General features: G+C 39.2%; 1 protein-coding gene across 1 annotated transcript in view; it reads left to right on the top strand.

The window, feature by feature from the left end:
* Positions 1 to 24,636, top strand: part of USH2A (usherin) — a 505,359-nt gene that overhangs the window by 47,628 nt on the left and 433,095 nt on the right. Inside the window, exons 4-8 of the mRNA XM_053667304.1 lie at positions 3,159 to 3,222; positions 5,408 to 5,702; positions 6,604 to 6,788; positions 7,251 to 7,472; positions 8,618 to 8,711. Coding sequence (XP_053523279.1) covers positions 3,159 to 3,222; positions 5,408 to 5,702; positions 6,604 to 6,788; positions 7,251 to 7,472; positions 8,618 to 8,711 — 860 coding nt within the window. The remainder of the gene's footprint in view (positions 1 to 3,158; positions 3,223 to 5,407; positions 5,703 to 6,603; positions 6,789 to 7,250; positions 7,473 to 8,617; positions 8,712 to 24,636) is intronic.

Here is a 24,636-nt window from a genome sequence, read left to right as displayed (position 1 = left end):
GGCCTCTGATTAACTTTGGGCGGTGGCCATCAGTCCTCCTTGTTCCTTGGCTGGTAGCTGCCTCACTCTACTCTCTGCTTCTCTTGCCCCATTGTCCTGCTCAGTGTGTGACTGTGCCCTCTGGTAGGGCTTTCCTTTTCATACATGGACACCCTTCATATTTCGATAGGACCCACCCTGACGATATCACCTTCACTCGATTACATCTATTTCCAAACAAGATCATGTTCACAGGCACTAGGGGATAGGACTTCACCAGAGCTCAACCCACAATAGTGTCATTTTAATCCAGCGGGTATTTATGGATGGCAAAACACACTTTGATTGTGGGGAGAGCCTTCCTGATGTTCCGTTAGTCAATGTGGCCCAAGGCAGGACCAGTATTGCTCAGCTTCAGGGTGTCCCCAGCTGGAACTGACGTCACTGCTATAATTGTTTAATACATCCTGCTTTCTTCCTTCTACCATACTCTCCTCTGACTTCTCAGGGGGCCAATACCTTGACTCCTCTCTTTTCTCCTGGTCTGTCACCTCTCACCTGGTTTCAATTTCTTGTCCACTCAGGTAGGGTGGTATGTTACGTTTCCTTTCTTGCTGGAATCTTACCTTCCTGTTCTCATTGTTTGATGCGTCCTGCCTGAACACCCTCAACCTGGGTAGCTGTAATCATTTAATCTCTCTCTCTTGGGTATTCAGCATGTTTGGGGACTTCACTTACCTTGTAAACTTGTACCAATGCAGAACGGCACTCTGATATTAGATGGCCCTCAGACTACTACTTAAGGATCCCTGTAATTCTCTCCTGATTAACCTCCTGACTCATCTTCAATAGTAGCCCTAGATCCAAATACCTTTGCTCCTGCCTGCTTCTCACTTTCCTTTTCCCTTCATAATTGTTTTTGAACAATTTACCATGTGCCAGGAACTTGACTATGAGTTAAAGATAGAACAGAAAATAAGACCAATTACTACTTTGTAGGTCTTGCCAAGGAAGTTTATTTAATGCATTTTTATGTTTAATAAGCGGATGAAAATAGGTGTTTGTGGGACAGAAGAAGTGCATCAAGCTGTAGAAGCTTATAGGGTCCTTTTGGGCCAAAGAAAGTTTCCTACAGGGGACATTTCAAAGCCCAGAGGTTAAGAGCTGAGGTCGACCAGGAACATTTGAAGCAGAGGCAAAATCACGTAGAAAATCTTAGGGTTCAGAGTGCTTGGGAGGTGTGGGGCATTACAAATTCAGTCTGTGGAGCTGGCGCAGGGGTAGGGAGGGTGCCAGAAGGGAAGGGCTGAGTGAGGGTGGGGATAGGTGAAGGAGGAGTCATGAACAAGAGGCAGATCCAGCTTCATTCTCGGTAGACAACGTTATCTCTTATCCCAGAAGAACAACCGCACCATGAGGAGTGAGTGATTTCTCCCCAGTTCGCCTTCACTACTTTCCGAGCAAAAGCACGAAAGTACCCAACAACTTCCACATATTCACATCTGATCTTCCCATCTTTTCTCCTGTCTCCAAGAAAGACACATCCTTCCCTCCCCCACTGCCCACATTGCTTAGCTTTTGATCTCGGGTCCAGGTCAATTCACCAACTTGTCTGGATGGCCAGTCCTTAGGTGTTGAGCTAATTATATATTTTAAGACAATTTGTGTTGGAGATCTAAACACCTCTACAGTTTGAGTAGAGCTTTTTTTGTTTTGTCTTCATGACACCACTTCAGGCAATAATTAGTTTGTACTTGCTTGAGTTGCCTATTTCTGGCGGAAAAGGTAGAGAGACTGTGTCCACAGGAAAGTCAGAAGAAGAGGCTACAGGGGCCCCTCCCCCAGGCTCAGGTGTGCGGGGCGTGGAAGACTGAGGCCTGGGGTAGAAAGGTAGGACCCACCAGTATATTTACACAGCATTAAAAACATGATTACTCATGAAGAAATATTCCTATGTAGAGTATTTTTAGTTACTTTCTTATATATAGTCTTTACTACTAACATAAAAATATAATATAAATGTGTATACACACGAGCACACACAGACACACACAGACAAACTCTTTTTAGGCCCCTTCTTCTCACCCTTCCTGGCTTGTTTGCCTCCTCCTGCTCCTGAGAGCAGCGTCAGACTTCCGTGGACTGACTTGACTCTGCATCTTTTATTCATCAGGCGCAGCCTTGCTCTGCCCCAGTTTTCCTCCATGGTTCCACAAGGAGCTGCAGCCAGGAGGGATCAAACGTTCTCTATTACTAAGACAAAATCAACCAGGAAATATTTTAAAATGACCACATTTTGAAGAAGTGCTCATTTGGTGAATTGGTCATGGCTGTAAATTTAATTTTTGGAAAAACTCGCAGTTCCTGAATTAGCATTCTCTGTTACACCACCTCTTATTTTGGGTCCCCATGATCTAAACTCTGGCTAGAATTTTACTATTTTCAAGTTTTTCTATTTACAATATAACAACAACAACAACTCATAGAAGTGGTAGTTGTCTTACATTTTTCCATTCCTAGTCTCTTGGACTGATTTGTTAATAAACCCTAAATAAATATTTGCTAAATGAATTAATAAAGTGGTATTGTAGTTTAAGGTTGATAGCTACCTGCCCCTTGAAAGGTCACCTAATTTAATGCAGATTGGGCTTGGAACCTGGCTTGTCTCGCGAGACTTCTTACAAGGTGATGGGATTTTGAGGCTGTGCCAGGAGGCCTCCGACATGTGAATGATTCAAACTCATGTGTGGGAGAGTGGGGAGTCTTCCTCTCAGCAACACAAATGCTCTGGAAATTGCATTGAAAACATGCAATTGCAAATTGGCAATTAATTTAGGGCTGACGAGATGATAGATTTATAGGTTTATAAACTAGAGAGAAGTCTGACTTGAGGAGGGGACATCTGGAGAGAGATCATGAGTCGGTCAGTAGGTACTGGCTGGACTATTGACTTTCACATAAGTCTTACAATGTCTGTGGAGATAAGTATGAATGAATATTGATGTTATTCATGTGGAAGTAGCAGAATATACACGTTGGTCTCTAAGAAGTTGAAGAGGCTGTGATATATACATGATTAAATGTTTTATTGCTTTAAAGGAATGTCACTTGAATATTTGTTCGCCATCACTTGGTAATCTGAGACTTCTCAAATTATATACATATATGTATTTTTGCAGGCTTAGAGCAGTTTGTTGGAAGAATGCAAGATTTTCGATTATACCAAGTGGCACTTACAAACAGGTAAGCAGATGTGGTATTGTAAAGCTCGAGAAATGTAAGGATAAATGGTGAGTTTACTTAAATAAGACTAGCATGAAGATGATACCATTTTTCATCTCTGCAGCATTTGGCAAACATCACCTAATTAATGCTTCCAGGGTTTGCTCTGGCTTAGTCTGTGGGTACTGTTCACTAGTGGTACTCTGTTGGGTAACTCCTGGTATTATGAAACTGTTCAAATTTTTTACAAAGGATTTCTTGTATGAAAACTCTGTTTTTGAAGTTTTATTTTGGATTTGGGGTGCATTTGTTTAAATATTCTATATGAAGTAGTGTCTGATACTTAAAGTACTATATCTCTACCTTTTAAAATTGCTTTGTTGAATTTATAAGTACTAGAGAATGTAGAAAAATGAAAATGATTAATTATTTTGATATATGTGAAAGTCTCAAGAAATTGGTATATTAGAATTAGAGACACAAAATGAATAACTTGAAGTTTTGTTATATATTTCTTTTCCCAGTGAACAGATACTTTTTTAGACTGGACTAGCTTTAATGAAGTATTTCCTCATCTTGAGAATGGTGGGGACTTTCTTAGGAATTCTTAAAGGCCAATAGATTTCCTTTCCATTCAGAAAAGATTCCAGTGACATCTTGCTTACCATGCTCTCAAGTTTCTTTTCTGAATTATTTGATGCAATGGGTATGTTATTATATGCGTGAGTTGGTCTTATTTACTTCTATTAAAGAGAAGAAGAGAAGAATGTTCATTTTTATTTCTTTAAGGAGGATGTAGATTAGTCTGGTGACTTTCCAGATAGCAGAACAAACTCTTATATATTTGAGAAGCATTTCTCTTGAGGCATTATGCTCAGTAGTATGTACATTAGCCATATAAACTTTTGTATTGGTTTATATAATCAAGAGATGCCTGAATAAAGGGTGCTATAACGCTGGACAACATTATTGGGGAGGTTTACTGCCAACAGCCTCACTCCTTTGTAGTTCTCTTCATATAAATTCTGGACAGCAGTGGTGCAGGGCTCTGGGGGGAATATAGTTCATCACGGGGAGCAAGGATTTCACCGAATAGTCACTTCTGGTCCCATTTAAAGCCTGATCCCATTGCAAAGTACCAGTGAGATTTATAGAAGGTGTTACTTGGTGTGATTTAGTAAATCGACTAGCTGCCCGACTCTGGCATTTCCCCCACTGGGGTTCTGTGAGAAGGGGTCTCTAGTTGGGCCTGGGTGTTCAGTGTTGGCCTACCTGAAATGTCTGGAAAGGCGTTATGTGGAAGAATGCCCGTAAATAGAACGACTAATTCTGATTGAGAGCGGGTATATTGCTCTTAATGGAAAAATGGAATCTATCTGCCTGGAATTGGCATTCTCCTTCGACTGCTGGCAGCTCCGCCATCCGATCTGAGCCACGGAAGCATTTTCGGGTGCCAGCGTCTGTCCTGATGAGTCACAGGAAACCGCTGACAAATGGGCCTGGCCTCGGGCCCTTCACCCAGAACAGCAGCAGATAGACTCATCCTTGTTTCTCACTTCCTGTGGGTGCACTGGAGTCCCCATCCATAACGCATTCTTTTCTTTTCTTTTTAAATTTATTTTAGAGAGAGGGAGGGAGGGAAGAAGGGAGACAGGGAAAAAAAATCAGTGTGTGCTTGCCTCTCACACAGGCCCTACTGGGAGCCTGACCCACAACCTAGGCATATGCCCTAAGAATCGAACCAGTGACCCTTTGACTGGCAGGCTGGCGCTCAATCCACTGAGCCACACTAGCTGGGGCTATAGCTCATTATTTTTAATATACTACTGTGCCCTCACAGTGGTCAGTTTAACAACCTGAGTGAACATTGCCTTTCTTTTTACTATAAATAGTCACCATAAAACATTCCAGTATGTAAATATCTTGCTAATCAGATAAGGGATTCTGTACGCTTCTTGATATAAAAATGCAAAAACTGAAGAATTTGATGTTTTTTTTTAAATGAGTATGTTTTATTTTATGAGAACAGGTATGTATGTTGATGGGGAAGGAATGAATTTGGTTTTAGGTTCTGTGTAAAAAATTATGAAAGCTAAAGCGCCACTCATGAACACACTGAAATAGCATTATGCATCTGTGACAATTCATGGAACTTCTAGCACTGCGGGGCCCCTTGTCCTTACCGCCTGCCTCTTGACACCCGCAGAGAGATCCTGGCCGTCTTCTCCGGAGACCTGCCCCGACTGCACGTGCAGCCGCACTGCCGGTGTCCCGGCAGCCACCCCCGGGTGCATCCCCTGCAGCAGCGGTACTGCATTCCCAATGGTGTGGAGGACACCACCAGCAACAAGGTGTTACGGCTGAGTCCTGACGCCCACCCCCTTTCTTTTGTGAATGACAATGATGTTGGTACTTCGTGGGTGTCACGTGTGTTTACCAACATCTCCCAGCTTGATCAAGGAGTGACCGTGTCTGTAGATTTGGAAAATGGACAGTATCAGGTAACTCGAGTCATTTTGAATCATTGCGCATTCGTTTCCTGTGGGTATTGCAACAAAGGACCCCAGTTACAATGGCTTCAAACAGCAGAGCTGTGTTCTACCTCAGCTCTGAACATCAGCAGGGTGCAATCCAGGGTGTTGGCAGGGGTGGCCCAGCTCACTCCCGAGGCTGGAGGGAGAGGACTTCCTGCCTCTCCCAGCTTCTGGTGGCCCCCTGGTTTATGGCAGCTTCGCTCCAGGCTCCGACTCCATAGTCCAAGGCCACCTTCCTTGTCTGTGTCTATTCTTCCTTTTGCTCTTGTGAGGACCATCCTGTATCTAGAAGGATCTCATGTTGAGATTCTTAATTACATCTTCAAAGACTCTTATTTCCAAATGAAGTCACATTCATAGGTACCAGGACTTAGAAGTCTATTTGGGGACACAATTCAACCTACTGCAAAGTAAAAACTGAATTAGGCCATTGAAAATTACCTCACTAAAGTAGTATATTATAATGTGTGAAATAAAAATATCTAAAAAGTATTCAGGGGCTATTTTCTTAGAGATTTGTATCAAAATTATATGTGAAACATCCCTTGTAATATTAAATAACAAATTAGCAAAAACAGGTACTTATTTTAAATAACTACTTAAGAGGAACACATAATAATAATTTCATGGAAGTAATGTTCTATTTTCATGTCTTAATATCAAACTTAATATTGATTTCCACTTTAATTTATAAAATATTCAAAAGAGGCACAGCTATGTAATGATAGACTGATAGTTGATTTTGCTATAGGACTGTGGCATTTCTGGGTGTCTGGTACATACTCAAATCCCACAGTTTCATGTTGGATTTGTACTGACAGGTCAGACTTAAAACTTCAATGACAAAAATTAACTTATTTATTTTCAGGTGTTTTATATCATCATTCAGTTCTTCAGTCCCCTGCCAACAGCAATAAGGATTCAGAGAAAGAAAGAAGACAGCCAAGACTGGGAAGACTGGCAATACTTCGCGAGAAATTGCAGTGTTTTTGGAATGGCAAACAACGAAGAGTTGGAAAATTCGGATTCTGTGAACTGTCTTCAGCTTCCCAGGTAGGAATGTTTCTGGAACAATTACCTTTGAAGGCATTTAGGAGTTAATTTTAATTGGCTATGGGATAGTCATAACCCACAGGTAAACTAACTCACCAGGCTGCTTAGAGACTTCCCTTCGCCACCAACTCTCTTAAGGTGGGTTACTCCCTAAATTCAGTTTTAAATTATGTTTAAAGTTCCTGCAAGGACTTTAGAGTATCTCTTGCTTCTAGTCTCATCTGGGCTTTATAATGTGACTTGTAGATTGCTTAGCATGTTACCTACATTAATGGGATTTTATTATGTCCTCAAGAAAATGTTTCACTGTATTTTTTTGTGATGATCCTATATTGTTTGTGTATGAAATACATGGACTGTTTTTTTTTTCAGAGTGACAGATTTAAACTGTTATGAATATAGCATTCTGGTTTGTTTTGTCAAAAATAGCCTCTAATGATTTCAAATTTCTTTCATCAACAGTTTTACTCCATACTCCCGTGGTAACATCACATTTAGTGTTCTAGTGCCTGGACCAAATCCCCGTCCTGGATACAATGATTTCTATAATACCCCATCTCTTCAGGAGTTCGTGAAAGCCACACAAGTAAGGCTTCATTTCCATGGACAGCACCATACAACTCAGCCTCCTGCAAGCCTCAAACACCGATACTATGCGGTCAGTGAAATCACCATCACTGGGAGGTAGGACTTCAATTACATTGTGCTTTTCACTATGAATTTTGTTTCCAAGATTCTCATCATACTTACTGATCACTGTATTAGCTAAGATTTTAGAGCAAAGCAGATTCCAAGCTTCAGGTATTGAAATGATTTCCTACTCTAAGATGTTGGAGGGAGATTTGTGAATCTTTTCTCTTTTATAAGTTCACATCATAGAATCAATTCATAAAGCTATTGGGTTAGAAGTTAAGATAACGTGGATCTGACTTTAAAAAGTAATTGACTTAGAAAAAATAATTTATCAAATATTTTGATTGGCTTGTTCTGAAATGTAATTGTCCAGTTTTCTTGAAATCGAAGAGAAGGAACTTGAGTTGTAGTTACAATGGTAGCACCTACCAGCTAGGCTGTATGTACTGGGCGTGGTCTCCCTGAGTTCACAATTTTATAAAGAGTATTTGTTATCCTTTAAAGGAACAGTCTGTTGTGCCTTGAGTAATTAATAAGCATCTGACCATAGTAGAAAAGTAGCCTTGCCATATTTAACAAATGGAGAGCGGGAGACCCCTCAGGCAGCATCCTGTCCAGTGTGGAAGTGGTACCCATGTGGGCTGTACTTAGAATCAGGTTTTGCTAGAAGACTGGTGTGTCCTGCAGAGAAAGTACATCCTTTAAACCAGACCAGTGTACCGATCTGTAAGCCTTGTTTGTTCAGTATGAGCAGGGTGCAAAAATGATACTATTAAATAATCACCATCTAATTTGGGGGAAAAAAACCCAAATAATTCAAGTTTGTTAGCTTCAACCCGTGGTTTATTCTAAACTTTAGTATCTTAAATTATAAGTTTTGAATAGTTTTATCAAATGTCTGCTCTCTTGGCAAGTTTGCCGCACGGTTGAGACAGGTGTATACAACCCAGGTAGGCAAGAAAGTTCCCTTTGCCACTCATGTGGTTTAGATATGGATGACACTGCCATTGGTACTTTAGGAATAATTAGAAACTTCCAATGAGGAGCCACGTGATTAAAAAGACGCTGGTTTTTGTGTGTACGTCCTCACCTCCCTGGGTGAGTTCACGCAGTGTGTATGTACCCAGGTCCTCACATGTATTCGTAGTTGAGCTGCCATTTCCCAGGAGCTCTCTGACAGGTGCTCACGTTTGCAGATGTCAGTGCCACGGCCACGCCTCCTACTGCGACACCACCAGCCGGCCCTACCGCTGCCTCTGTTCTCGGGACAGCTTCACCGAGGGCCTTCACGTGAGTCCCCTGTTTTACACACGGGGGGTCTCGGAAAGGGGGAGGGGAGGTGAAAATGGTGACTGTGAAGTCTTTAAACTTACGTTTGGTCTGACTTCTGGGTGTAAATAAAAATAAATTGATAAGACCCTAAAACATCTATGAGTTCAGAAAAAAAGGTATAGAAAAATAAAAGCCATCAATCATGTTGATCATTTAAAAAAGAAACTCAGAGCAATAACTGTTAAAACCAATCCCAGAGTTTTTGTTTGTTTGTTTCCTCAGCACTATCATAGTTTATAAAACAATTAGTATTTTAAGGTGTTTGGAGAGATGGCACCCAAAATGGTCTGATTCCTACATCTAAAGGATATGTATGCAAAGTTTTCTATATAAAAACGTCTCTAGATGCAGACAGATCTTTGTGTATTTGCATGAATCACATTTAATTCATTGTTGTTGTAAGTAATTGATTGGGATATCTAGGGTAAAATGCCTTAGGAATTCTGTTAGGAATTAGTTTGTCTCTGATGGTCAAATGAAGTTTTATAGTCGAGATGGAAGTTTCACTACATCTTTATGGACAGTAGCTGATACAAGAGAGTGCAGCCGCAATAGCAATCGACCTGCAATGAAAATAAACACTAAGGAGTCTTTGGTATGTGGTTTGAGGCAAGAGACTGCCAATTTGTAAGGAAGTATAGGCAGGTCCTTGCCTCACAGCATGTGCGGAAACCCAGATGGTTTAACAATGTAAATGCAACAACGATGAAATTGATTAAAATAAGGCTTAGAACAATATTTCCAAACCCAAAGCTGGGAGCTTTTATAAGCAAAACATATGGAATACAAATAGAACAAAGAAACAACAAGAGCCATGAAGGAAATTATTGGCATATTCTGGTATGTAAAAATTTAATTCTGCATGGTGTAAGGACTAACATGACTGCTGTGTAATGAGTGATGGGCTGATAGAAAGTGCTGGTATCATATTAACAGGTCAGGGGTTAAGGTCACTTTACAAATAAAACCACACCTGTGAGAATGGCTGTTATCCATAAATCAAAAACAAAAATATTGGCCAGGAATTGGAGAAAGGGGAACCCTTGTGCAGTGTTGGTGAGACTGTAAATAGTGTAACAATTATGGGAAGCTGTGGGAGTTTTCTCAAAAGGATAAAAGTAGAACTACTGTATAACTCAGCAATTTCAATATATATCTGAAGACTTATAAAACACAATTTTGAAAAGACACATGCACCCCTATGTGCAGCGTGGCATTACTTACAGTAGCCAAGGTATGGAAGCAACCAAGTGCCCTTCAGTAGATGAACGATGAAGCAGCAGCACATTTGTGTAATGGAATATTACTCAGCCATAAAAAGAGCACAGTCTCGCCATTTGTGACAGCATGCATGGACCTAGAGGGCATTAGGGTAAGTGACATACGTCCATCAGACAATGTGGTATGGTTTCTCTAATATTTGGAATCTGAAAAATAAAATAAATGAACAAACAACACTGAAACAAACTCCTGGATACAGAGAGCATGAATCGATGGTTACCAGATGAGAGAGGGGATTGGGAGGAATGTGTGAAAAAGAAGAAGGGATTAAAAAGCACCAATTCCCAGTTATGAAAATGAGCACAGGAAATAACACACAGCAGAGGGAGTACAGCCACTAACTTTGTAGCAGCTTGTTTAGCACCAAAGAGTCTGACACTTATCAGGGTGGTCACTTTGTAAGTTATATGTCTCAGTAGGTTGAACCCCTGAAACTAGTACAGTGTTATATGTTGGCTATGATTAAAAGTGCATCTAAAACAAGGGAATAGTTTGAGAATGATATGTTGTTTTCTTAGTTTCTCTTGTTTTATTTTGACTAGTGAGTGGCTGCCCAGCCCCAACTCCCACCCACCCTTTTTCTACCTCTTGGTGCCTCATCCCATTTTTTCTCTTTTCTCCCTTTTTAATTGCTCAGATTTAAGTGATTAATATTTTATGATTCTTGGATGATTTCATGCTTCCCCTTAAAAATAGAGCCATTAAATGAATCAAAGCTCACGATTGGCTTCAGAAGACATATTGGGGATTTTCAGGCCTGGTCTCAGGTGGTGACTGTTAGATGACAAACTAGTGAAATAATTAACTCTAGTTTAGGTGGAGCGTACATTTTAATGCTTCTTATTTAGACATTAAGAGTCTTTTGAGACTACAAAGTTGACTTTTTTGTTATTTTGCCTGTCTGACCTATTTTGATAATTGATGAATTTAGCCATAAATGTAAAAGCAACAAATATCTTCCACTTTAGCAAAATTTAGCAAATGCAGCTGAAGGGAAAGAGTCAATAGACTGTTAAGTTGAATGATTTCTCAGTCCTATATTTTCAACAAGGTGATGAAAATGAAAAATGATTTTCTAAAACATTCATAAACATGGCATTCTCTTTTTATCATTCAAGTATTTTAATACATGGGGGACTTAATGTGTCTGAAAAAGTTGTCTTACAAACATTTGAAAATATCCTTATTCAAGTGCTTTTTACACTGTCCTTCTTTTCAAAAGAATGTTTTAAGATAAGCCATTCATTTCCTGTTGGAACCAATGTTCTTTTTAAAGATCTGGACATAATCCAAAAAAGAATGTCTTCAATTTCACAGTATTATGCTAGCCATTAATAATATTACTCAATAAACAGGGCTTTTGTGAATTACATTACAGCCATTTGGCAAACAGACGAAAACGTAAGCCTTGAGAATATGCCAGTTCTCAGTGATCGTCCTTCCTATGAGAAAGTGTTTTTAGCCGAAGTGAAAATGAATGAAGTTGGGGAGGAAGCAGGAGAATGATGACTTCAGGAGCAAGTTCATAGACATAGCCATTCTAGGGAATTTTCTGTATGAAGATTTCTTTAGTTGTGGGTAAAGTTGATGCCACAAACTGGTTTTAAAGTTTTTTGTTAATTTTCAAGAAGAGTTTTCGTCTCTCTCTCTCTCTCTCTCTCTTTCTCTCTCTCTCACTCTGTCAATCTGTGGCTTCTCTTATTCAGGAAATAGTGTGACCCTGTGTCCATGACCCCCCATTGCAACAGTGAGCTCACTCAGGGTACCAATTACTCTTTTTAGAGCAGTATCACTGTTCAGGTTGGTACCATATGTTCCAGCATCCATGGCCTCATATCTGCGTGACCCCATTTATGTTAACTACCTGGCCTTTAGAGACATTTGAGCTTATGAACCAACCTTCAAAAGCAAAACTTACCAATAGAGCAAAACTTACCTGAGTACCTAGAACATAGAGTGAATTATTCTAGGAATACTAAGGCCAACTGTCTGTCTTATAGCCCCAGTGGTAAATCCTATTACTTCCATCAGTCATAAAATTTAAAAACTAACAAATAACCAAAAACATCCATTAAAATTCTATTAGCAAAGACCTCTCTGTTCCTGAGATGGACTTAAAGCCACACATACTTTTTTCTAGTGCTTTCTTTAAGGCCTTGGTGTTGATGTGTGGTGTGTATCATAAATAACAATGGCATGTTTCATTAATAGGGAATATTTTTAGAGTATTTGTTATATTCCTTTCTCAGAAATGACTGAAGCAGTGAATAATTAACTTATTGATTCCATTTTAGGATTAATTTAGAGCAAAACAAATCCCAGAAGACTAGATACTATTTAATAACTTTCAAGCAGGGTTGAACGTTTCAAAGTAGAATTCAGGATTACATGGTATTGTACTTGCACGAATCACTTGATAGGAGTGATTAAATAATTTTATATGATTAGATTAATTTTGGGGGATAACACATCACTGTTTTGTGTACCTGGATTTTAAATTTTATGCAAACTTTATTTTGAGGTAATTGCAAATTAATATCCAGTTGTAAGAAATAATACAAAAGAGATTTCTTGTACCCTTTACCCAATTTAACCCTTGTTAACTTCCTATAAAACTACTTTATAAGTCAACTTTCCTAAAGTGTGATTTGCATAAAATAAAATGCACCCATTTAAAATGTACAGATTGATGAGTTTTGGCAAACGTGTAATCTTGTGTGACCGCCATTCTCACCAAGACATAGAATGTTCCCCTTTCCCCAAACACTCTCACATATTCATTGGCTGTCACCGCTTCCCCTCCACCCTTGGTCCCGGGAAACCACAAATCTGCTTCCCCTCACTATAAATTTTAGAACTATAAATAGTTCTCTCATGATATAAAATTTGAGATCATGGGGTTATTCAATCTGTATTTTTTGGGGTGTATACAGGCTTCCAAATCTCTCCCTTCTACTTCCCTTGCTCTTTCGTTTTTTTACATCATTTCCTAATTAGTTGGGCTAGTAGCTTTATTGAAATACAACACCTCTGGTCCACTTGCTCAGAAAACCCATTGTCACTATCAAGAAGCCTGAGTTAAGTTCATAAACACAGACCGCAAAGAAGAACTGGGGAGGTTGGGTGTGTATTTTCCATGTCAATCAGCATGGCTGTGTAGCTGCACCATAACTGTCTGTTACTGAGTCTTTACTCTACCTGGTCAAAGACTTCAAGTGTTGATAGACTCTAGCTTTAAGGAAATGGTCATCCATTGAAACTGGCCTCCTTAGGATTTTTCATTTTTCTTTAAGAGCTATCTTCCTCTTCCAGGGGCTCTAAGCCAGGAGTGATGCAATGATCCATACCTCTGCCAAGCACACACACTTTGTTGGCTACTTAGCTATTCTTTCATCATTTGGTGACATCATTACCTGCAAGGGTGGCCAAGTGTTCACAGAGCCATTTATTAGTAACCACGAAGACTTCTCTTATTCTTTGGCTCTGATTTGTGACCCTTTTATAACATTCATCATGGCTTTTATGAATTAACTACAATAGAACTATCAGTATGCATTTTTGTTAGTATTATGAATAGCCGAGCCAGCTTAAAACATTTTATATAATAAGCCTTCCTACCATTCAGTAATTGGATGGGGGAACACCACACTCTACATTGATTATTATGTAAATGAATATTTCCTGTTATATAAAGAGTGTGTTCCTTTAGAGCACTGCAGTCTGTAAGTATGAGTCATCGTGACTAACTCATGTCATATTTTTACGACACATTGAGCTTCACCACTTGTTTTCTCTTTGCTCCCAGAAAGATTTTACTCTAAATGTCTTTCATTTTATATTATAAGTTTTGTACTGATGAGTTCATTTTTATTACTATCATTCAGGCAGTTCATATTATAGATTCTACATTAGATGTACATTTAGTAAGTCAAGGTCAAGCATTTCATTTAATCTCTGACACATGGCGATATTATTAATCTTAGAAAAACACTTGTACTACTAATTTTCCTGGGAGAGAGATGTACATAAGTGCATTTAAAATGTAAGTTAAAAACATTAAAAGGAGGTTAAGGGCATGGAGATATATTGAGACAGATTTATAGAAGTAGCAAATAGAGATAATGAAAATAGACAAATAATGAAAAATGAGATGGTAACTGATAATGGTAAAGGATTTTCTAAAGTTGAGGAATGACATGATTCTTTGGAATTCTAAGTAGACTTGGAGAAATAATAATACATATGTAGGCAAGATATAATGATTCTGCTCATCACCAAAGACCAAGAGTAGATCCTAAAAATAGCCAGAGAGAAAAAGCCAAATCTTTTATAGACCTGAATTTTTAAGAAATTGTGGTATAAGGTTGCTCACACCCCATTGGAATATTGGGAACTATTAGCTTTGAAGTGCAGAAAGAAAGTAACCAGCCAAACCTAGAATAGTCTGTTTGTAGTTAGACTATCAGTTAAAAGCAAGGGAGGAAAAAATGCATTTCTTTTGTCTAACACCAGTCAACTTTTACTAATATACATATATATATACATATATATATATATATATATATATGTATATATATATATCCTTCAAATTTTTTATGTCTGTAACAGATATGTTATATATAATGATAATAATTATATATATTCATGACTAAATATAGTGACCCCGGGGGGAAAAAGAGGCCTGATATGCAAGGAGGAATTGTAAGCAAATAAACCAGCAAATATATAAACTGTTAAACAATATCATTTAATAATAAAATACAAACTATAAACCATTCGTAATACTGTTGCATGTAGGGAGAGTGTACAAACAGCAAGATAACATTAATGTGGAAGTTACAAATAAAATTAAAGGGAAGGGCAGTACCGCACCCCAGCCATCCTCCTACACATTCATTAGGAGACAGATGTGGTGGTTTGAGTATAGACCTTACCCTCTGCTGGAACATAATGTCACTAACAGCCCATTTTCCTGGAGTTCCTTTTACCTAGTACATCATGTTCAGCTTTAAAAAAATTAAAAAGCATGCAGAAAGACCAAAAGTACAGTTTAAAGAGCCAAAGTAAACATAAGATCCAGCCTCAGATGTGGAGGGATGCGAGAATGATCAGAGTGGGAACATAAAACAACTCTGATCAACAACCCATGGGCTCCAAGGGAAAAGAAGAGACTGCACGTGCACAGATGCCCACCCTGTATATGAAGATGAAACAATTAAACAAGACACTTTAAAATAATGCATGAGTCAAAATCGGGTTCTGCAGAGAAATTTAAAAATATTTTTAACTACGTGAAAACGAATCTACAACCTATGAAATTTGCAATGCCATGAAAGTTTGCAATGCTTAGAGGGAAATTCATAACATTAAATTGATATAGTAGAACATAAGAAAGATGTAAAATCAGTAATCTAAACGTCTACTTTAGGGAACTAGAAGAAAAGAAATAAGTTATATCCAAAGCAAGAAGAAGAAAAAATAATATTTTGAAAGCAGATATAAGTGAAACTGAAATCAGAAAATTAATAGAGAAAATCAACAAAACCAAACTCCGATTATTTGAAAAGATCAACAAAATCAATAAGCCTCGAGCTACGCTAACTATATTATCTGAGACTACCCGCAAGAATTTGCTGAATATGGATTGACAACTAGGATCTAAGATGTGAAACAGTAGAGAAAACATAAGCCCTAAACTTGTGAGCCTTGGTCTCAGAGGGATTTTTGTGAACTTGACCCCAAAGATGAGAGAAGTAAAAGAAAAACAGATGAATTAGATTACATCAAAAAGAGAAGTTTCTGCACAGCAAAAGAAGCTGTCAAAGGTCACTTGGGAGAAAATGTTTGCAAATGTGCCTCCCATAAGGGTCTCATATCCAAAATATGTAAAGAACTCATACAACTTAACAAAAAAATCTAATTAAAAAATGGCCAGAGGAGCTAATAGACAATTTTCCAAAGAAGACATACAGATGGGCCTCAGATGTATAAAAAAATGCTCAACACCACTAGTGATATTTGAAATGCAGATCAAAACCACAATGAGATACTAATTCACACCTGTTAGAAAGGTTATTGTCAAGTAAGGCAAGAAATGGCAAGCACTGGAGAGAGAGTGTGGAGAAGAATCCCTCACAGTGCTTGGTGCAGTCACTATGGGAAATAGCCTGGAGGCTCCTCAAAGGATTAAAGATAGAGTTTACATAGGACCTGGAGATCTGTCTTCCCAGTATCCACAGGATAAAGAGAACTTTTAAATGAGATTAATTGAAAAGAAGACCAGTGGACAGGTAATTCTCAAAAGAGGCCAGAAGTAGCAACTCAAACAGAAAATAGCCATGTGAAAACATTTGCAATTTTATGGGTTATCAGTCATCAAAACTGTAACATTTTACATCCACGAGCTCAGCAAAGTTTTTTTTAAACAACATTTTTGCTGTGTCAAGGGTGTGGATTATTGAGGACTCTTGCCCCAGGGATGGAAGGACCCGTCACTGGGGAAGAATGACTTGCATATATTTAAATGAACTGCTTAACAGCAGAGGGTCTCAATGAGTAGACCTAGTACCTCAGCATGAGTGAGTTCTCAAACAACTGAGTGCCAAAGGTTTGTTGTAGAGTAATACATGCAGTATGCCATTTATATAAAATGTAAAATAATACTGTCCCTACCTAATCCATAACATAAAGTGTAAATATCAAAACAATGTTTGCAAGTATTATTACTAAATTCGGATGATGCTGGTGAGGTGGAATATATATGGCTGGGTAGTCTTTTAAGTCCGATGGTGAATAGAAGAGTGTAACTGTTTGCTTTTGTAATATTTATACATTTAGCAATCTTAAATTTTCCAAATGTAGAATAAAGTGTATTTTTTTTTAACTAGGAACGTATCATCTTTGTTAAGTGTTCAGTCAAGACAGAATGAAGGTGACTCTGCATTACTGTATTTCTTTCTAGTTCTGTTACCGAACAAGAGGAGGTTCGAGGGAGGGGCAATACAATATTTGGCCCACCTAGGGATGCCCAAAACTGCTCTACAACAGGGGCCCCTCCCAAAAACCAAAATACTAAAATCTACTGGGCCCTTCTGTCCGCCGCCAATTGGAAACACATCTCTCAATGCCAGAGATTTGTGAAAAGGAAACAAAATGTTTATTTAATGCTATTCAGGCTTAATGCCACCACTAAAATATTAAAGTCCTTTAGGTTGTACACCTACACCCACACAGCGCTCCCTTCTCCCACTGTCCCAACTCCGGGTACCGTAAATCAGGAAAAGAGCACACGTCTGTGTTGCAGGCCGCTGGCACCGTCAGCTGTGTCACTGTGCAGGATCTCGAGTTAATCCAAAGTACTGTGGTACCCTCTCATGGTCCACTGGCAAGAGTCCTTTGTACCCAGTTCCAGTCAAAGTCTCTGTTGCTTTTCAGGCCCCGCGGCCAAAGGGGGCACCCCAAAGCCGCGTGGGCCTCTTCTACCAAAGCTGCAGGAGTCCGCACTCCACCAAAAGCATGTGGCTGTCTTCTTCACCTGGCTGCAGGGATCTCCATTCTGGCAAAGCTGCGTGGTTCTTCCCTTTCACCTGGGAAAGAGGGGGTCCACACCCTGCCAATACCACGTGGCTCCCTCTTTCACCTCACCAACAGGGGGTCCTCACTCTGATGAAACCGCGTGGCTCTCTCTTTCACCTCACCAACAGGGGGTCCTCACTCTGATGAAACCGCGTGGCTCTCTCCCCATCTGGCCAAGCGGGGACCCTTCATGTCCTGGAGCCAGTCTTTTCCAAGCTCCCACACAGCGGCCCTTCCACTCAGGGGCGCAGCCCTTAGTTACATCCTGAGTCCAAGCCCTCCTCACTCAGGAGTGCAGCCTCTCAGTTCCTATCTTGAGTCCTAACTCCATCCTCAGTCCCTGCTAGTTCCATCTTGAGTCCCTGCCACAACCTTCTCCTTCAGGAGTGCAGCCCCTAGTTTCATTCTCCTGAGTCCCAGTCCACTCACTCAGGAGAGCAGCCCTTAGTTACATTCTGAGTCTCTGCTAGTTCCTTCTCTCTCAGGAGTCCCCGCTCACTACCTTCTCCCTGGCTCCAAACTTGGCCACTGCCATTTAACATATCTATGAAACCAGTTAAAGGTTATAGATATGTTAAATAACCATTCCTCCGGAGGTTAGCTCCAAAACTGTTGCTATGCAAAATAGCTCTCAATGGCCTGGCTCCATTCTTTCTTCCCCCTGTGGGGGGTGGTGAGGACATCTTAATATGTCTCTCCAATATTTCTATACACTTTGAATTCTGGACACCTTTCTAAATCTTTTTTTGGGGGGCCCCCCTGGCTGCACCCTGTATCAGTTCTAATGTGAAGACTGATCATTTGCTAGCTACTCTCCACAGATACTTATGAAATGCCTTCCGTGCACGGAGCGTTATGCCCGAGTGCAGCCATAAGGTCTTGATTCCAGATGCAAGAATTTGAAAATATCGAAGGACTTTCCTTTGGGAAAATCAAAAAAGATTCCCTGGCGGACACAAATTACTCTAATAAGTGGAGATGACTTTAGTGCAAACAAATTATGCAAGCTGATAATTTATAATTAAATAATATAAATATCACTGGCAGTTGAAGTCTGAAAAGAAACATTTAAATGCAGCTATAGTGATGAAAGGATTTTTTAAATTTAGTAATCTGGTACTCAAGTGACACTGGATAACATTTCCCCTATAAAATCGTTTCATGGGACTTCAGGTAAAGATGGAAGAGTGGGTGAACACCGTGCTCACCTCCCCCACAGCCACATCAGAACGGCAGCTAAATTATAGAATACGCATTATGGAAGGCTAACTGAAGAGGAGTCCTGTAATCATGGAAATAAAAAAAGTCAAGTAGAGAGAATGGTAGGAGAGGTTAAGAAGTGGAATGGGCAGGTCCCACCCCCCAAGGTGTGGCAATGAAGAATCAGGAGGCATACTTCAGCTGTGGGGGAGGTTTGGAGGGGCACTGAGGAGCAAGGGGTCCCAGCCACACACTGGGCTCCACCGCATGGGACACCAACACCAGGACCAGTGTCCCCACAGCATGTGGCTGTGAAAACCAATGGAGATTGTGTCCGAGTGGGATGGGGGGCTCTGGGGACCCAGGCACTCCTTTTGAGGGGCCCATACAGGGTCTCAGTTGCCCACACACCCACTCTAAGCCTCAGTGCAGGGGCTGCAGCTCAAAGACCCCCAGGACATGCGCATTTCTGTCTTTTCACTGGCGAAGCTTGATCATTGTTTTGCTTTTGCTCATTGAGACCGCAGAGTAATCCACAGGTAAAAATCTGCCGGAAGATACTGCATTTACCTTTAAACTTTTAATGGTACTGTTCAATTAAATGCTAGCTACAGGAAGGTAGAGTCCTGTAACATGTCATAAATGTACATAGTCTATTAGGTCATTCAGTCATGTGTTCATCAAACATATTGATCACCTGTCATGTGGAAAGCATCGAGGAATTTTCTGTCTAGATTATCCTCACAGTTGGAAGTTTTGCTCCACCTCCCCACGTCCCATCCCCGAGAGACACACACACACACACACACACACACACCCGATCTATCATTAATAATACATTATCTATCAACAGCTTGTCTAACAACACCTCTGTGTGATTAGAACAATAAAGCCACATAGGGAAATTTCTATTGGAAAAAATAGCTTACAGGAGTACCCTGAAGTTCTTATGTTCATAAAGATTATTTCTCCACCTAGTACACAAAAGAAATTGCATGGAAATGGCATCATTTGGGGTAACAACTGAACTGCTACACCCAAAAAGAAAAAGGAAGCTGTGAATAGAGCCCGAGGACAATTATTATTATCAGAGATTTAGGTTCATAAAATTTCCAACATACTGGCCTGGCATGTACTGATGAGCAAGGAGTAATGTGCAGAGTTTCAGATCTCTAATTCGTTTAGGCCACTGGGGAATAGTTGAACAAATTACCTCTTTTAGCTCGGTGAGTAGCACTATAGTGATCTCTAAAAAGTAAGCATTTCAGGAAATCTTACTTTGAAACACATCACCTTCCTCTCCTTTCCACCGAGGTGGGGGCTGAATTTCCCAGTGGGGGTGGGGGGACAGTGACTTCCACATCCCAGGGCTCTCCAGCCAACACCACCCTTCCTCAAAGACCATCTTTGATCATTTTCTGTCCCTCAGCCAGTGTAGCAGCAGGCTGATTACGTGTAAGGGCTTTCTCTATAGATTCATGTAAATGGAGCACCTGCTATATGTTAGGGCTTCTTCTAAGCCCTGGGGCTATTTGTAAGGAACAAAAAACACTCATGGCTGTTCCTAGACATTTTTGCATTCTAGTGTATACTAATTGACATTCTAGTGGGTGACTTCAGAAAACTATTAAAGTTATCTCCTATTCTAGAGTTTTCTCATCTGTCAGGTGGAGCTAATAATAACTCCTACTTCATAGGTTGTTGGAAAGATTTAGTTCAGGTAGTAGATACCCAAAAACCACAGGCCTGACACCCTACGTTGTAGCTAATCTCACTGTGTGAGTAGCAATGCCTAGACAGAGACATCTGTAGGTATTTCACTGTTAAGGGTAGAAGGAGAAAGTATTTTCTTTCATTGCTGGTTCTTTGCTAGAACCAGAAATGAAGGACATGAATTCACCAATAGAAATGAGCTCTTTTTCATTCATTGACTTATTCACTCCTTTATACTCAGTTCTTCATTCATTCACTCACTCAGGAAACATTTATTTAGCAATCACAGTGTTTCAGATGGGAAGCTCAAAGTCTAATACAGAGAACAGATAAGTAAATGAACTATTAAGTAGGCTGTGATAATTGCAGTGACTTAAAAACTGTATTCATGATTGGATAAAGAAGAGGGGATACACCCATGCAGTGGAATACTGCTCTTGGCAACAACACGGATGGACCTTGAGAATATCAGGCTCAGTGAAATAAGTCAAACAGAAAAGGTCAAAAACCATAGGATTTCACTCGTGTGTGGGATTTAAAACTGAGAGCAATAAATGAACAAACAAGACCAAGAAACCAAAACTTACAGGCAACACTTTGGTAGTTGCCAGCAAGAAAAGGGGGTAGTGGGTATAGTAATGTGTAAAGGGGGGTCGAGTATGTGGTAACAGAAAGAGATTTAACTTGGGTGGTGAACATGAAGTGTGCTGTGCAGATGATGTGTCGTGGAATTGAAACCTACATAACCACTGTCACCCCAATAAATTGAAAAAAAAATAAGTGAAAAGAACCTTTCAATAAAATTATTTTACCTATAAATGTTTAATAAAATAAGGCAGCACCCATGATTGTCCTTTGTACCCCTACAACTTTAGACTCTATGGAATGTTCTAGAACTTGGAAAATATTTCTATTATTATTTACTAATGAAGGATTAACTACTTCTTGTAAGGTTTCCAGATAGGACTGTCTTTAAAGGAACATTTAAAATAGTTTAACCCATTTTGGAAATCATTCAAAACAGGATTGTTTTGTGTGTTTTCTTGTTTAAATCTATGATAGTTGTTTAATGACTCCTGGTCTTCACTAGAGACTTGTCCTTTCAAAGGGTATTGAGTCTATTGCTTTGTTGAGTCTGCTGAGCGCCCGAGTGAGTAGCTTGCAGGAAGATCTCATCTTCCCACGAAGTGTCTGGCTAAGAGAACATTTTCTTATTCCTTCTTCCAAAGATACGTAATGAGCATTTAAAATTGCTGGATAAATGATTGAATGGGTGAGGGACTGCTGTACATTTCTTTAAATTTTCCTATATGTAAGTTTCCAATTTCTCTGTAAATTTGAAGGTATTAAGAAATAATGGATCAAGATTGAGACAGATAAGGGTAGAGTTGATAAAAACATTTTTGGACCCATGCTTTATCTTTGGTAGATTGTCTTTGCTAGTCTGTAAGAATAACAAAAGGATACTTTATTCCAGTTTAATGATTTGTAGAGAGAAATCTCATTGTGTACTATTAGACTGTAATGCAATAAAATAAATGTCATAGTGTCTCCTAGATTCTGTAATTTTTCTTCCTGAATATGTCCAAGTATTTGGCTCCCTTTTAGTGCAGTGGATTAGCAGCCTTTAAAAAGCTATCAAAATGATAGCAGTTAAATGAATCAGTGAAGAAAGCCCTCAACCCTGCCCTGACCTGTGTGGCTCAGTGGGTCAGGTGTTGTCCCACCAAGTGAAGGGTTGCCAGCTCAGTTACCAGTCAGAGCACATGCCTGGGTTGCAGGTTTGGTCCTGGTAGGGGCATACAAAAGGCAACCAACTGATGTTTCTCTCTCATATCCATGTTTCCCTCCCTGTCTTTCTCCTTACCTTTCCTCTCTCTAAAAATAAAATAAAATAACCCTGGCTGGTATGGCTCAGTGAATTGAGCACTGGATTGTGAACCAAAAGGTTGCTGGTTTGATACTTTGTCAGAGCACATGCCCGGACTGTATCCCTGGTCCCCTAGTTGAGGGCATGTGATAAGGGACCAAACCATGTGTGTCTCCTGTATCAATGTTTCTCTCCCTCTCTGTCTCCCTCCCTTCCCCTCTCTCTAAAAATAAATAAATAAAATCCTTAAAAATAATAAAGTCCTCAATCCTCATATAGCCATTGTATAATCTTATAATTTAAGCACCCAGGAACGTATTGGAGGGGTACCAGTTAGTACAGAAGAAACTGAAGCATAATTAAAAGTGGCAAATAATCACCTAGATATTGGGGAAACATTAAGTAGAAAAGCATCTAGTTCACAAATGGCACAAAGTATGAGGTGTAATATTTCTAAATTTAAACTTTCAAAGTTATTTATAGAGTAAAAAATGTGAGAAATTGAAAATTATTCCTAGTGCCTGTGATTTAAAAATCATGATTTATGAAGGTTTACTCCTAGTTCCTTCATTTTGTCGTGGTTCTCCTTGTATTATCTAAAAGGAATTGTAAGGAAAACATACTTTTAAGACCAAAATGTAAGTTTCATTCCGTTTTTTGGAGGAAGAATCATAAGTTATCTTTCTTCTGTAGTCAGGTGAATGAGACCTCCTTTTAACATTTTTTTTTTCAATTGAGTTTATTGGAGTGACATTGGTTAATAAAGTTGTATAGGTTTCAGGTGTACAGTTCTATAATACATCATTTGTATACTGTATTGTGTGTTTACCCCAAGTCACGTCTCCTTCCATAACCATTTATGCCCTCTTTACCCTCTCTACCCAGCCCCCCACACCTCTTTCCCTCTGGTCATCACTAAGCTATTGTTTGACAGCTCTCAGTGTGTTCCCTGTATCTGTGAATCTGTTTTTATTGTGTTAGTTTATTTTATTCATTAGATTCCATATATAAGTGAAATCATTCGGTACTTGTTTTTCTCTCACTGGTCTATTTTATTTGTGACACCATGGAGGGACCTGGAGAATATTATGAGGAGTTGCACTAATTTTATAATCAAAGGATAGACTACAAAGCATTTCTTCTCTTTTATACTCTTTGTGAACTACACCAAACAATAATATTATAGCATCATCCTTATGAACAAGAGCCAAGATATGTCACCGTGTCATTTAGTTCTGCATGTTTCAAGTCAGATTTTATAACAGAAATTTAGTCTGTCATCTCTCAAAGTCCTTCTATATATTAATCTCATTTTTTAATTTTTTTTATCTTTTAAAAATCATACTCTGGTTTTTTTTGCAATTCATAAACCTTCAGCCTATACTGTGATAGAAAAGAGCATCATTTTCTCTCTAGCATCTTACTGATCCATGTGTAATTTAAAACAAACATTTTAATTTTCTTAGTGAAATGTGACATGTAAATGATGCATAGCTTCCCTGTATCTGCCCATGCAGGTCCATTTTATTTGCCCTCCATTTTAATACAATAGTAATAAATGCACACTGTGGAAAAAATAAAGTCATAAAAAATAAAAGTCATCTCAAACTCTACCACCCATAGATAATCTCAGTAAATACTCTTTAGGTCCTATCCCTTTGAATATTGTATTATTGTTGTTCTCAGTAAATTAATGCTACCTGTCTCTGTCTTCTTAAAGTTGTAGCTCTATGTTTACATCCATAGGTGAATCTACCTTTATCTGGAAAATGCGATTATACTCTACATATCATTTTAACTTGATTTTTAAATTCAAGCTATATTATAGATATCTTTCTACATTTTTATTTCCACATGCTTATATCCTGTTTCTTTGAAAATGTGGCATCTTCAAACCATTTCCTTGGGGGCATTTAAGAGGTACGCTTTTCTTCACTATTGTAAAAAATCTTTCCTCTGGTGCGTTTTTCTGGCCTTTAATGCTGACCTCATAGAATGCATTTGGAAATGTTCACTGCTCTTCAATTGAGAAGAGTTTGGGGAGGATTGTTATTAATTCCTTAAAATTGATAAACCTTTAAGATAGACAAAAATAGCAAAGATTCAAATAAATGCAATTAGAATTGAGAGAGGAGACATTATAACTGATACCACAGGAATAAAAAGGATTCTAGAAGACTATTAGGCACAATTCTATGTCAACCAACACGGTAAACTTAGAAGAAATGGATAGATTATTAGAGA

This window comes from Artibeus jamaicensis, unplaced genomic scaffold (genome assembly GCF_021234435.1).
Source record: "Artibeus jamaicensis isolate MK-2021 breed Jamaican fruit bat unplaced genomic scaffold, CSHL_Jam_final contig_467, whole genome shotgun sequence".
Taxonomy (NCBI): domain Eukaryota; kingdom Metazoa; phylum Chordata; class Mammalia; order Chiroptera; family Phyllostomidae; genus Artibeus; species Artibeus jamaicensis.
The sequence above is the reverse complement of the archived record's forward strand: the minus strand, read 5'-3'. Positions and strand labels throughout refer to the sequence as shown.